Raw genomic sequence first — 15,234 nt, 5'->3', positions numbered from 1 at the left:
ATTGTGACCTGTTTCCAAAGCTTGGATGTAGATGTTCATTGTTTAAATGCATTGTTGCATCATGCTGTCAGAACCAAACTTGCAGATTTATTTATTTACTTTTGGAAACTGTTGTCACATATTTATGTGAAATTATTATTGCTGTAATTGCAGTAAAATACGAATGTACTGCAATTAGTTAGGCCTACATTTTATCTTATTGTTGAGTAAATTCATGCATGTACAGATACAGATTTTTTTTTTACATCTGCAGAAATCAAAATGCATTAATATCATTAAGTGCTCCTTTGTCTTTGAGAAATTGTGAAAGCAAGGGGAAAGATCTGTTTAGACTGCAAGCAATGGACTTGTGAGTGGTCCAAGGCTCTTGTTATGAATTTATGAATGTTTTTTATGTAGTGCTTAATAGTGATTATTTGGGAAATGTAGCAAGTAACAGGTGGCCAGTCTATCACAGGGATAACAGAAACAGACAGACACACATTTACACATTTATGGGCAATTTTAAAAGTCTCTAATTCACATAACCGGCATGTCTGGGCTGTCGGTGAAACCAAAGTAGGCTGGAGGAAACCCCCACCAACATGGGGAGAACATTCAAACGGCACTTAGAAAGGCCTCCCAGGTCAGCTAGAAATCGAATGAGGAACTTTCTTGCTGTGAGTGTTTTATATATACATTACACACTGTAAAAAAATATTTCATGATTTGTTATCACAACATTTTTTCTTTTGTCAAATTTATTTCAATAATTAATGTGGTCAATAATTAATATTTAGAGTTTCTGTTGATTAAACCAATTGCCTTCATTGTATAAACACTATTTTTTTTTTTTTTCATTTAAATCAACTCAACATTTTAAGGCAACCAGGTAACTTACATTTTTTAATTTAAACCAACAATTCCTTTTTACAATATATATATATATATAATATGATACTATATATAATATGATTGAAAATGATAGTAAAAATGAAAAATAAATATAATAAATATTTATCATAACAATGATTTAAAACGGGGGAATGGGGAAAATTTATAACATATTTTTTTTTTTTAAAAAAAATAATAATTTAAAACGTTATTGTCTTAAAATATAATTTGCATTACACAATAAACAGAGCCAAATATATGCCCAGGAGAAAGTACACTTAGTGCTCTATTTTCACACACTAATTTTGTTCTTAATATAGCCTACTAAAAATTCTTCTTTAGTACTTCTTAAGATAATCTAAAGAACATGAATATGAACTAAAATGTGCTTTTAACATACTATCTCTGTATTAAAAAATGTATTTAGTTACCACTTGTAGTACACTTGAACCCAATAGTGTACTACAAGTGGTAACTAATTTTTTTAATACAGAGATAGTATGTTAAAAGCACATTTTAGTTCATATTCATAATGCATAATGCAATAATGCGATAAAGGTGTATCCTGTTAAATGTTAATAGTAGGCTAAGTCATGGGGACACGCAGTACAGGAACGGCGCATTTTCTTGAGAATGTGACCACTAACCGATACCGATGCCCTCAAAAGACTCTATAAGCCACGAAACTACAAGTTTGATTTCATGATGTCTTTAAATCCTGCGGCGCAGAAAGCATACTTTACACAAAGGACACAATCACAATGATTGAACTTAAGACTTAAACTCTGACGTCAGACTACAGGAACATGCGCTGTGACGCATCCACCGGCGAGCGCTTCTCAAACGCGAGTGTGAGGAGGCGATGTATGCGTCAGAGGGAGAGAAAGTGCGCTCGTTAAGAGAAGAATCAAACCCTGGTAACTGCACAGAAGGAAGAGGAGATACAGACTCGACATATCACCACCGTGCACATGCGTCGCGTTTGGGACATGTTTAAATGATCACTCGAATTAATGCGGGAATTACGACTGACTTATTTCTCCTGATGCACAGCAAGGACCAACACAGAGAAGAGTGACAGTTCTAGCGCAGTTCTCCAAGTGCGTAAAACAGAGATGTTGGAGAGGATGGTCGCGCATCACTCGACTTAGATCCACGCAACAGCCACAGACAAACTGGAAAATTCTACATTTTTTGCAATGGGCGGTGAAAACTCCAAAATATCAAACATATTATTTTCCTAAAGTTGCCATCTCTTGAAAAAGAACGGATTCTTTTCTTCTGAATCTGTGAAAGAAAAGCGCAAGAAAAGGTGTTGGTTGTTGCATGGGAATAGAATGGAGATGTGGTGTGGATGCTGAAGGCAGTCAGGATGCTGATGCTGAGAGTTGCGTGGGCTCTAGCGGGAGCGGCGATCTGCTGTTTTCTCATCATTCTCATCCACTCTCGATTCCTACGAGACGGTAAATGTGTGTTAATTAATAATATGCCGAATGTTTTATTTACCTATACTCGTAAACCGCACCTGTGGGGTCACTTTAGTCTGTTGCCTGATGATTTCATAGAGGAATATTGCAGATTTAATTTCTGTATTTATTGTTGTTTCGGTGCGCATGTGAATATAGAGGGTGCGTTTACTGAGGAAAAAAAAAAAAAAAAAAAAAAATGTTTTGTTTTGGACCCATACAGGCTATTATTTTCCAGATAATATTAATGCAAAACTGACCTTGCTTTATTTGATTGATGGATTTTTTATGAACTCATCTTCAAAAGAGGTAAAATGTGATAAGGATCGCATCAGATAGTGCTGGTTTTTATGAGTTAAGTGATTTATAGTAATGTTTTTCAATAGATGGCACTACAGTCTATCTTAAGGGTAAAGCTGAGGTCAAAAAGTAATTATTGTCTCCCACTGGTTATCTGAGATTTATCTTCTACGCATCTAAATTCAACTTTTTTTAAAAGTTCATTATAAAGTATTCATAATGCCACAAAGTAATGCATTATACGTCATTAATAATTATAACCAAAGTAATGCATTATACGTCATAAATAATTATAACCAAAGTTATAATGCATTATGTATTTGTGGTTACCTCTAAAGCGTGTAGTACATTTAAACACACAATAGCACATGAAATTGGGAGTTAACCATATATGTTGTATTGCATTTTAAACAATGTAAAGGTACCTATAAGATAACTACAGAGTAAATAAAAAAAAAAAAGTTCTCAAGGAATCTAAAATTATATTCCACACAGTAACATTTCAATTCACATCAAAAATATTATGTAACATGATTTAATTGACTGGTTTATATTAGAATTGCACCAACAAAAGTAATTTTTAACATTCAAACAGACTGAGATAGCTTATTAATGTAACAGCTGCACATTTTCCCTTTTTATAGTGTGCTTTTGAATATGTATGAATATGTAAATAATATTATAAATACATTATAAAGTAAATAAAATCATACATTTTATAAAATATTAAAGTATAACTGCGGTTACAATTACTCACCAGAACTGATTATAATATGTAATACAAGGCATTACGAAGGCATCATAATCATTTAAGAGTACTTACACTATAGAGGTTTAAAGTAAAGTGTTAAACTGAAGTATTTTCTTGCATTATTTGAATTTTTGGTAACACTTTACAATAAAGGCTCATTGGTTTACTACATTAGTTAACATGAACTAATAATGAACTACACTTCTTTCATACAGCATTTATTAATCTTTGTTAATGTTAAATTCAGCATTTACTAATACATTACTAAAAATCAATAGTTGTATTTGTTAACATTAGTTAAAGGATTAGTTCACTTTTGAATGAAAATTTCCTGATAATTTACTCACCCCCATGTCATCCAAGATGACTTTCTTTCTTCAGCCGAAAAGAAATTAAGGTTTTTGAGGAAAACATTCCAGGATTTTTCTCCATATACTGGACTTCAGTGGGGTTCACCGGGTTGAAGGCAGTTTCAGCGCAGCTTCAAAGGGCTGTACGTGATCCCAGATGAGAAATAAGGGTCTTATCTAGCGAAACGATTAATCGTTTTCTATCAAAAAATAAAAGTTTATATACTTTTTAACCACAAATGCTCATCTTGCACTGCTCTGCGATGCGCCTCACGCAAATGTGATGTGGTCATGCGTGACATAGCCAGAAGTATAGGGTGAAAAACTTGATCTAATTTTATCCTCCAACTTCAAAATCATCCAATATTGTAGGCACTGGATCGGTACTTCCGCTTATGTGACGCATGACTTTTGTAACCTGATTATGTCATGCGTGCGGATCGCAGAGCTAGTGCAAGACAAGCATTTGTGGTTAAAAAGTATATAAATGTTTATTTTTTTTTAGAAAATGACAGATCGTTTCTCTAGATAGTTTCTCTAGCCCTTTGAAGCTGCACTGAAACTGCAGTTGGACCTTCAACCCGTTGGTCCCCGTTGAAGTCCACTATATGGAGAAAAATCCTGGAATGTTTCCCTCAAAAACCTTAATTTCTTTTCGACTGAAGAATGAACATCTTAGATGACCTTTCAAAAGTAACTAATCCTTTAAAGGTCCCGTTCTTCGTGATCCCATGTTTCAAACTTTAGTTAGTGTGTAATGTTGTTGTTAGAGTATAAATAAAATCTGTAAAATTTTAAAGCTCAAAGTTCAAGCGAGATATTTTATTTAACAGAAGTCGTCTACATCGAACGGGCAGTTTGGACTACATCCCTCTACTTCCTTCTTTAATGACGTCACTAAAACAGTTTTTTGACTAACCTCCGCCCACAGGAATACACAAGAGTTGCGTTTGTAGAGTGTGTTTGTCGCCATGTCGTCGAAACGCTGTTATTTTCACCGGGTCTGATTCCGGCTCAAATTGATAGGGTAAAATTAAAGACATGTTTACAATAACACTGAGCGCGTGCATCTCCACGTTATGGTAAAGAGGCGTGACCTTTCCGGGCAAGGAGCGCTCAGCTGCTGTCGAATCACAACACAGGAACCGCTGGCACAATCAGAACTTGTTACGTATTTCTGAAGGAGGGACTTCATAGAACAAGGAATCAGCCCGTTTTTATGACAGTGGAAACAGCGGTATACAGATAAGTAAATTATGTGAAAAATACTGTGTTTTTTTACACGCGAAACATGAACACATGTTATATTGCACACTATAAACACAATCAAAGCTTCAAAAAACCACGAAAAACGGGACCTTTAAAGCACTGTGAACTAACACGAACAAACAATGAACAACTGTATTTATATTAACTAAAGTTAACAAAGATTAACAAATACAGTAACAAATGTATTGCTCATGGTTAGTTCATGTTAGTTAATACATTAACTATTGTTAACACATTATTGTTAATTTATTAACTAAAATTATTGTAAACCTTATTGTAAAGTGTTACCGAAATTTTAATGGCAATAATCTGATTCAAAGCAGACCACTTTAAAATAAAAGCAGTAATGGACTGCTTTGTACTGCATGCATTTGAAGGGGTAACGTGTCAACATGAATGCTGAAAGGTGAGAAATGGGAGCCATATAGACAAGTCAGCTAGATACTGCTGCTTCACCTTTTTCCACACTGACACAATAGATATAGGATGTCCTTTTCAAGAGACATCTATCCTTGCTTCTGCATGTGCCTTAAGGGAAGACAAGAGCAGTTTGTTTATAGATGAGACAGAAGGTCAGCTGGTTTCTCTGCTTAGCTGTGGGGATTGGAGCGTGTTTTCAACCTGCCCCTGTATTCCTGATGTAAATATAAAGATCAATCTGAGAGGAAAAACACATTCAGGTGAAGCAAAAGTTAACCATTCTAATAATAATAATAATAATAATAATAGAGACAAAGAAATTACTTTACAAACAAACAAACAAACAAACAAAATTAATCAATAATAATAATAATAAAAAAAAGAATTATAAAAACTTTACATGAGATTTTGAAACACATTATTTTTTGGTTTTGACATCAAAGCAGGAACAGACACACCAAATAAGCTGTCATAATGTTATGATTATATACTTAGTAAATTAAGGGTAATCTACGTGCTGGTCAAATTTTGCTGAAACCGCTTATGCGCTCAACCCAATGCAAGAACAGTGTGTTATGACCTTGCATTGTACGGTGTACGATTGTGCATGAAAACACACATGCACTGAGATAGTGGCATATCTGAAGAAAACAAACTGCCATTTTTTGGTATTGCTGCTCTTTTGTGAAATAAGGACTTGAGTGTTCTTAGTTCTGTTGCATTCCAGACTGATGCATGCAGGAACCAATGGCAAATTGGCGAAAATGATGTCAAAACTGACGTTATTTTATTTATTTTTTTAAGATTTTAGAGTTTGCATGGAGAGATTATCATTGAATAATGATTTAAATTTAGGTTATTATTGCATTATAAAAACTTAGAACAACATGAGAGAGTGAATAATGAATTTCTGTTTGTGTGTAAACTATTATTTTACCACACAAGATGAAATTAAAAAAGTAAATAATGATTTAAATTTAGGTGTGTTCCTCAAAAAGTTTAGAATTTAGCATTTGAGTTTTAGAGCTTAACAGAAGTGATTGGTATAACTGTGGTTATTATATATCAGCACTTCTCAAAGTCCGGACTCCGGTCCGGATCCGGACCCGGAGGGGATTCATTCCGGACCCGCCTCCATTTCGTATTTCAACAGCAGTAATTGTGTGTAAGGGATTAAAAGTCTGGATTTCCTACTTTGATAAACGCATGTCAAAATCATTTGTTTAGTGTTTCATGTCTTTTTGGAGATGGTCCGAAATTAAAGCGAAGGCGAGATATTTAAAGTTTTCCTCCGTGATTCAGTTGCCATGACATCCAGTGAGCATAGGCTACTTTTGATGTAATTGGGCGCGAGTTGCGCGACGCGACACTTCACGTGCAGTAAGCGTTTGAATGGGTGTGGAGCAGTGGTTCTCAACCTGCGGCCCGTCACAAATGTAAATGCGGCCCGCGATATGCCGACCACAATAATAATAATAATAAAAAAAAAAAATTAGCATACAATTTATTTTTGTTTTAAAATTTAAATTAAAGTGAATTAAAAAAATATAAATGAGCTATAATTCTTTATTTGTCATATAAAATAATTTTGGTGAGCATTTATTATTTTCAGACATCAGCCAATGTAGGCTAATGACGCAATCACTCAGTTAACGAAACAAACACAAGTGCGCGCTTAGGAAGAGTTCAAACAGTAGCCATTAATTTTGTAAATTTAAGCCTCAAAATGGTCAAATTTGTTATTAAAGGAGAAAAACTAAATGTGGAAGATAAAATGAAGGAACACAAGCAAACAAGAAGAGTCGCAGCATCAGCAGTAAAGGTAAGAAGAATGGAAGAATCAGTTTTCTGTTAATGAGCGAGATGGGCAGCCTTCCTGTTTGCTCTGTAGTAAAGTAGCCTACTTGATAAGCAAAACCTACAATTTCAAAAGAATGAACTGTAAATTCGATGTGTTTGATTGATGTATTTTAAATCAGTAAAAATAACCGCATCAGCGCACCCGCGGCTGGATGAGCCCAACTCGGCCGCGCGCTAGCGGATCCGATGCTGCGCGAGGGATTGCGACATGACAGAAAGTGTTGATATCGTCAGAGATTGTAATTAGCCTACAGTGTACTCATTGTTGTTTGTACAAAGAGCTGAGTAATATTTGCTTATTAAGGCGTTTATATGATTGTTTGGTGACTATTGCGATGATGTTGAAGAGAGTCATAAAGTCATACAGAATTAAATAGCAACTTAAAGTGATTGTATATACAGTTTGTGTGTTCATTGAGCATTACTGATTATTATTGTAAAGCTAATGTCAGTAAGTTAGTTTTTATTTGTTATTTATTGTGTGCAACATCTAAGTATAATAATAGTATTATCTGCTAATACCATAACATTAAATCTGATTGGTTTGCATTGGTGACGTCATATGTAAATTATATGCGGACCGTGAGACTTGCACTTGGACCATTGTGCGGCCCACTGGGAAAAAAGTTTGAGAACCACTGTTATATATTATGGAGCTTCATAAAAGTTATTCAAAATGTCTCCTTTTATGTTCCGCAATCAATCAATCAATCAATCAAATCAATCAATCAATCAATCAATCAATCAATCAATCAATCAATCAATCAATCAACCAATCAACCAATTAATCAATCAATCAATTAAGATTTAGAACAACATTACTTAATTAATGGGTGAACCAAAATTACCACTCAAGACAAGCATTCAGATCTTCATATCTGGTTCATTTCCCTTTAATCAACAGACAAAAATACGTGTGGTACAGAAATCATGACCCATGACTGGGCCCTGTGCATTATGTTTTAACATATATAATATGACAGTATGTGTCTGATTAGTATTTTACATTTGAGCATTCTTGTCAATTCATTGCAATGGCATATTTTGAGCTGGGGAATCAAAAGGATGTGCTTATTGAAAGCTCTGTAGAAGTAAATGAGGCACAGAGGTGAAGAGTGCATTTGCTTTGGCTGCAAGGTCGTTGCTCAGAACAGAAGGCGAGGTAATTTATACTAAGAGGACTGAATAAACTCCACTGACCACAGAAATAATGCAGATGAACTCAGGGAGTCATTTATTGGACAGTCTTTTGAAATGAAGTTGAAGTGGTCTTCAAAGGCACTACTTTTTCTTCCGTTTCTTTTTTTTTATTTGTAGAGAAAACCCTTTAAAAAGCATCAGCAGCATTAGTATCAATGTTGTATTGTGTTTCACAGTGGTGGACAGGAATTTTTGGTATGTCTTATGTGAAATATGAAGTATGATAATATACAACTCTTCTCGGATTGGTATCTCACTCAGACATTTAGTTAATCAACTATACTTTCTATAGTCACTATTATGAATTTTATACATTACTATTTTTGTAATCATAATGGTACTCTCTGCAATACTTGATTCTGTTTGGTCAATCACAACATTCAGTAGTCAGATGTTACCTATAATGTTCATGCATGGAAAAATTGTATTTGAGGCCACTTATCGAGGGTTACTGAAATGATATACTTTTATTTCTCTGGTCTGACACTGCAGACCTCTCTCTTGAATCGAATTTATGTTGTATTGTTAGAGTTTTCACCTTGTTTTGTAAGACTATTAGACTATTACACATTTTTTTTGTTTCTTTGTTAAAGCTTTGAGATAATACAGGTAAAGTTACAACATAATTTATAAAATATTTATATAACATATGTAATAATATAAGAATATAATTATAACATAATTTCAACTCAAATCAATATTTCATGTCCACATATTTATTTATTTAGTAAGTAGCTGGGTAATAAGTAGGATAATGCACAGTCAGCCTGTCATTATGGCATAAAACCAAACAGGATGATCTGAATGTTGCTGATTCAACTCCCATAAGGAACTGTAAACCATTGTCCATAGCCCTTAGCTCTAGGATGACTGTTTCTTTTGCAAGTTATTCAAAATGAGCTGCTTTAAATAAATCCTTTATACACTGTAAAAAGTGAACATGTGCAGTTGTTGCTTTAAGGAAGTATTTCTGTCTGATTCTACCTATAAATTCTAATTGTTGTAACTTCAAGCAGGTTTATGTAACATAAAATAAGGGAATGCTGTTTTAAAGGGTTAGTTCACCCAAAAATGAAAATTCTGTCATTAATTACTCACCCTCATGTCGTTCCACACCTGTAAGACCTTCATTCATCTTCGGAACACAAATTAAGATATTTTTCATAAAATCCAATGGCTAAGTGAGGCCTGCATTGCCAGCAAGACAATTAACACTTTCATGCCCAGAAAGGTAAGATGTATTTAATACATTTCATGTGACTACAGTGGTTCAACCTTAATGTTATAAAGTGACGATAATACTTTTTGTGCGCCAAAAAACCCCCACTAAATAACGACTTTATTTAACAATATCTAGTGATGAGCGATTTCAAAACACTGCTTCATGAAACTTCGAAGCTTTACAAATCTTTTGTTTCGAATCAGTGGTTTGGAGCACGTATCAAACTGCCAAAATCACGCCCCCCCCAGTGGTGAACCATTGAAATTTCAAAACACTTATCACACAACAAAGCCTCGTTTACTGAAATCACGTAACTTTGGCAGTTTGATACGCGCTCCGAACCACTGATTCGAAACAAAAGATTTGTAAAGCTTCAAAGCTTCATGATGGTTTTGAAATCGTCCATCACTAGTAGATATTGTTGAAAAAAGTTGTTATTTGTTTTTTTAGGTGCACAAAAAGTATTCTCATCACTTCATAACATTAAGGTTGAACCACTGTAGTCACACGAACTGTTTTAAATATGTCTTTAGTAGTTTTTTGGGCCATTGAAAGTGTTAATTGTCCTGCTGGCAATGCAGGCTTCACTGAGCCATCGGATTTTATGAAAAATATCTTAATTTGTGTTCTGAAGACAAATGAAGGTCTTACTGGTGTGGAATGACATGAGGGTGAGTAATTAATGTCAGAATTTTCATTTTTGGGTGAACAAACCCTTTTCCAATAAAGTTCAGGATGGACACATTCAACACATGCGCACCTGCTCCTTGCTGACCGGCGAATTTGTTTCAATGAAAAATTGTGATTTGGTGTTATTATACACATTATGCTTGCATCAAAGTGAAAATCGCTATTGACAGTGCTACTGAAACTTGGTAGCCACAAACATGCCACGAAAGTGGAGTAAGATCACCCATATTCTTTTTTTCTACCTTTGTTTTTCTTCACATAAAACAAAACTCACGCCAGGAGAACCAGCTGACGGCGTCAGTCATTCTCCATTTGTTTTTTTCTTCTCAAGTCATGTTTGATATCGTTGTTACTACAATAGACAGGTGTGTGGTCTCACGGTCTGGATGAATTTTAGTGTGTGCCTTTGGAGGATTATTATGCTAAAAATCGGATAGTTCCAGCCCTTGATTCTGATTGGTTGAGCCACGTTCAAAGCCATTGTAAATTACTCTATAAACATACACCCGTGACCTCATTAAATCAGTGTTACTGCACCACTGTTTCTGTGTGTTGCTGCAATTCCATGTATTGTTTATCTCACTAAAAGTAACTGTTGTTTATTATTTATAAAACAATTAGTTCCAGATTAGTCAATAGCTGTGTTTTATTCACAATAAAACACTGCTATGACCGCTTCACCCGGTTCTGTGTAGCACTTCACAACACCCTTAGCAACCACTCTTAGCAACATAAAACAAATGTTTGTGCTCAATTGGTATTGTTCATTGAAGCTTATTATGTAGAAGAGTATTGTGAGAGAGATATCAAGTGACCGAGTGTATTACCTGCATTCAGATTTAGCATTTTCCTTCAGGTCCATCCTATGTTCATAATAAAAAAATCAGTTTGAATGTCTGCTGCGATCTTGTCCTTTTAAGAGTTAATGGGTTTTCCCATGCCCTGCTGACACTGGCAGTGCTAGTCAAAGCATTTGCCATTTGAGTCTTGTTCCATGTTCACACAAGTTTCAATATAAAATCAGCAGCGTGTTTACCCACCATGCAAAGCACGCAATTGCGTGGGGTCCTGCGGGCTTGGTGAGCCTCCACGATTTATCCCACTTGCAATTACTACTGCGGGGGTACTGGAACACGAGCGCGATTACTACCGCGGGGGGAACCGGAACGCACTTGCGATTATGACTCCAATCTGCATCGTGCCTAACAACTCCCCTTAGCTGTTATAAATTCACTGTAAACCACTGCTTCTTGGGGCTTATTGATTTAATGCAGTGCTGCCAATTTAGCGATTTTGTCGCTAGATTTAGCGACTTTTAGCACCCCTTTTGAGACTTTTTTCAAAAGCCTAGCGACAAATCTACCAACTTCTTGGAAAAACATTATCTAGATTCTGTGACTTGCCCATTATCTATATTTATATTAATATAGATCAGTGGACTCACCATTATGACGTCATCTAGCAACATTTAGCGACCAGTTTTAGCTACTTTCAACTGAAAGCAATTGGCAACACTGCTCTTATGTTTGTGGTCTCCCACAGTTTTAAAATCGGTTAAGATTTGAAAATCATCTAGTGTGTCCAAGGTCTTAGGCTTACAATGCTTTTGGGAAATGCAGTGGATCTGTAGTTCCCAGCATGCTTTGCAAGAGACTGCATTAGGGGAGTAAATTTAGGGATTAAAGGTGCAATATGTAAGATTTCTGTCTGCTAGAGGTCGTTAGAGGCCTATTCAAAACAAAGACGTAGTTTGATGACGGCAAGTTTGAACACAGAATCTTGGGACATGTGGTTTTCACATCACAGCCGGTGAAAAAATCAGAATAGAAATCATGTTCATGGATGCGATTATTAACGTTACTGTAGTATTAAGCAGAGCAGGGCCGAGTGTTGTGGGAGCTGAACGAGGCCGCTGGAACGATTGCGCGACACACACCTCACGAGCAGCGGGACTTTTATTATGCCACAGTGGCCGGCACTGCTTCCGCTTTTCCAGTCATGAGTATGAGGTAACTCAGCTCTGTTTATCATATTAGATACATTTGAGTGTGTTGAAAATGTTATAACATTACTCTGTGCGTTCACTCGGCGGCTGCTGTGAGACACTTCTTGCTCAGTGCAGTAAGCTAGATCAATTTTAGAATATCATATTAAATGCTGCATGGCTTGTGTTGATAAATGGTATGCAATTAATTTTAAAACATATTGTATGATGGAGAAAAATGCAATTTTCTCACAATTTACAAATAGTTGGAAACATTTGGGATATTGTAAGTACTCAAGTGAACAAAATATATAACACTGGCCTAGTGGTTTGGGGATATTTTACTGCAAAAATATTACATATTGCACCTTTAAGTGTTATATTATGTGTTTTTGAGTAAAGGGAAAGATGTTGGTAGTTCATGTTAATGTTTAATGTTCAATTATGTTGGACATTTAAAGGAGTTTCTATTACTGAATTTTGCGGTTACCATTGTGCTGAAGAGTACCGCTTGTTCTTAGGCACTCAGTGTTCTAAGCTAATGTCAGTACTGACGCCAGTCTTTTCTTAGTGGTTCATTATATACATTGTGCATAATGATGAACAGCAATGTTGACCCGACTAAACTGATTTATTTTGAATAAACACAATTAAGTTGTATGTAAAAATGTCTTCAGTTAAATTACCCTTATTTTGAATTACTTTTTGAGTGTATTTATATCAAGGTGGAAAAGGATGTTCTTCATAAAACAAAAAAAGATTAAACGTAAGTAATTTTACGTAGCTGGAGAAATCAGGTTATATCTACTTCAGCAAAACATTGTTTTTTTTTTCAGGTTGGTTGAATTCAGTTATAATCAGCAATCTTATATCATTTATTTCATTTAAAAAGGAAAAAAAAATTGTACATGTTACCACATATATTTTCTAAGTTATACTGACTAAACATTTGTTTCAGCATATAATTGACCCTTCGCAAAGACCCGCCCCCCCTTAGTTACTGTTGTCTGTGCGCTGTCACACCACACAGAGTGAAAAATACGTAGCGGAGCAAAGAGGACACTGACAACACGTCGACAGACAAGACAGAGGTTACTTATGATATTAAGTCCCAGCTTTCAAACTGTGTAATTGTTTAAGAAATTTGTTCTGTGGCTCTTTAATGTGTCGTGACAGATCGCTGTAGTGCCTCAGCTCAAGCAGCTCGTGAACTGATCATCTCTTCTTACTAGTTAATTTATAGCATCAAATAAGCATGAATGTACATGAGAAGGAATGTTGCTTCAAACACGGAAAGACGTCGGTACACACCATCTTTCAAGTACAAGTCCACCGAGGTTTATCTTCTAACTCCTGACTGCTTTGTCGGACAAAATGGCGGATTCGGCGTTATGATTGGTTAGATCGCTTGTCAATCAAACTCCCGGCGAAGGGTCAATTGCGCTTTATTTTACAGTCCGGTTCCCCATGTACATACTATGCACTTATTATAGTAAATACAATAACTGGGTGATAACTATGTACTAACCCTGAACCTACCCCTAAACCTAACCTTAACCTTATTACCCAGTACTTTCTTAGGATAAGTACACTTTAAGTACACGTAAGTGCATGTAATGTAAAAACAAGTGCAACCAACATTTTTGCTAAATGGTTGTTTGCTTGCAATGTATTTAATTACAAATTTCAGCTACAAAGATACCAATGCCTTCCAATACTTTTGAGCCATCTTTTAAAATACATCCTCATGAGCTTCACTTCATTCATGGTATATATATCTATATATATGTGTGTGTGTGTGTGTGTGTGTGTGTGTGTGTGTGTGTGTGTGTGTGTGTGTGTAAATTCAGAAATTTAACAGTTAAATATTTCAAATCCAAAACTGAAATTCTGGATAACATTCTGATCATCAAACCAAGCCTAGCACCAGGATCCCCAAAAGCAACAGTTTAGGAGTATTTGGTGATCTGGAATCCCCTGTGCTGTTTGTTTGCTGTGATGATGCACTGATTGCATAATTGTAGTGAACATACTGGTGAACAGTAGTGTAATTAGCAAGTGTCGGTTTCCTGGCTGGCAGATGGCAGGCTTATTCATCTAGCTGCCTTTTCCGAAGGTGCTTAAACTGATAGTGTGGAAAGATTTGGCAATTTTGCCCTGGAGTGGCACGTCAGTCTGAAGTGGCACTTCAGTACTACTCAACACTTAACATGCTGGAATTACCCTGAAGTGAGAACTTATGAATAGAGTCATCATCATTGTGGTGTGAAAATCCCCCCTTTTGTCAAACCCCAAAACAAGCTGAGAGACATGATCTCTTTCTCAAGGACTGCCAGAACATAGCTCAGAAGTGGTGCCATAGAAATGTGCCAAACAAGAAAGATTTTACAAATTTACTAAGGGTACAACCTGGTTGATTCAATGGCCAATGTCTGGCCATAAATAATGAAAATGTAACCTTAAAAAAATCAGCTCTCACAAGTGCTTTTCAAGCACTTCATTCCATAATCTGCATTAGTAGGCTTGCCGGCAAGTGCTATCTTCAATGTTAGAATGATAGTTAAGAAGTTAGTGCACTTAAACGCTACTAATTAATTACAGTTTACAGTAGTTTGTACAGTTTAGTTTGTACATTTTGTGTACTGTTGATGAAAACTAGAAATAAACTTTGCTACATTAATAAGCATGCGATAAAACTACATTTGTGCCAGAACTTCCATCACTTGACCAAAATCACTTGAACACGCATTACATTGTAATTACGACTCCTGAACTTGTTCATAGGAGTTTCCAGGAGGACCGATAGGCAGCATAACCTCCTATACTTCACGGCAGGGCTGGTTGTACAG

General features: G+C 35.7%; 1 protein-coding gene across 2 annotated transcripts in view; it reads left to right on the top strand.

Annotated features, from left to right (window-relative positions):
• The window catches only part of tafa5a (TAFA chemokine like family member 5a), a 173,061-nt gene that overhangs the window by 52,267 nt on the left and 105,560 nt on the right, over positions 1 to 15,234 (top strand). The window contains exon 1 of one of the 2 annotated variants that reach the window (XM_048155010.1): positions 1,622 to 2,336. The exons of the other annotated variant lie outside the window; for it this stretch is intronic. Within the exon in view, the coding sequence (XP_048010967.1) occupies positions 2,228 to 2,336 (109 nt within the window). The 5' untranslated portion in view covers positions 1,622 to 2,227. Of the gene's footprint in view, positions 1 to 1,621; positions 2,337 to 15,234 lie in introns of those variants that run through there. 2 annotated transcript variants of the gene reach the window in all.

This window comes from Megalobrama amblycephala, linkage group LG14 (genome assembly GCF_018812025.1).
Source record: "Megalobrama amblycephala isolate DHTTF-2021 linkage group LG14, ASM1881202v1, whole genome shotgun sequence".
In the NCBI taxonomy this organism is placed as follows: Eukaryota; Metazoa; Chordata; class Actinopteri; order Cypriniformes; family Xenocyprididae; genus Megalobrama; species Megalobrama amblycephala.
Note: the sequence above shows the minus strand (reverse complement) of the source record. Positions and strands in the feature narration are given on the sequence as shown.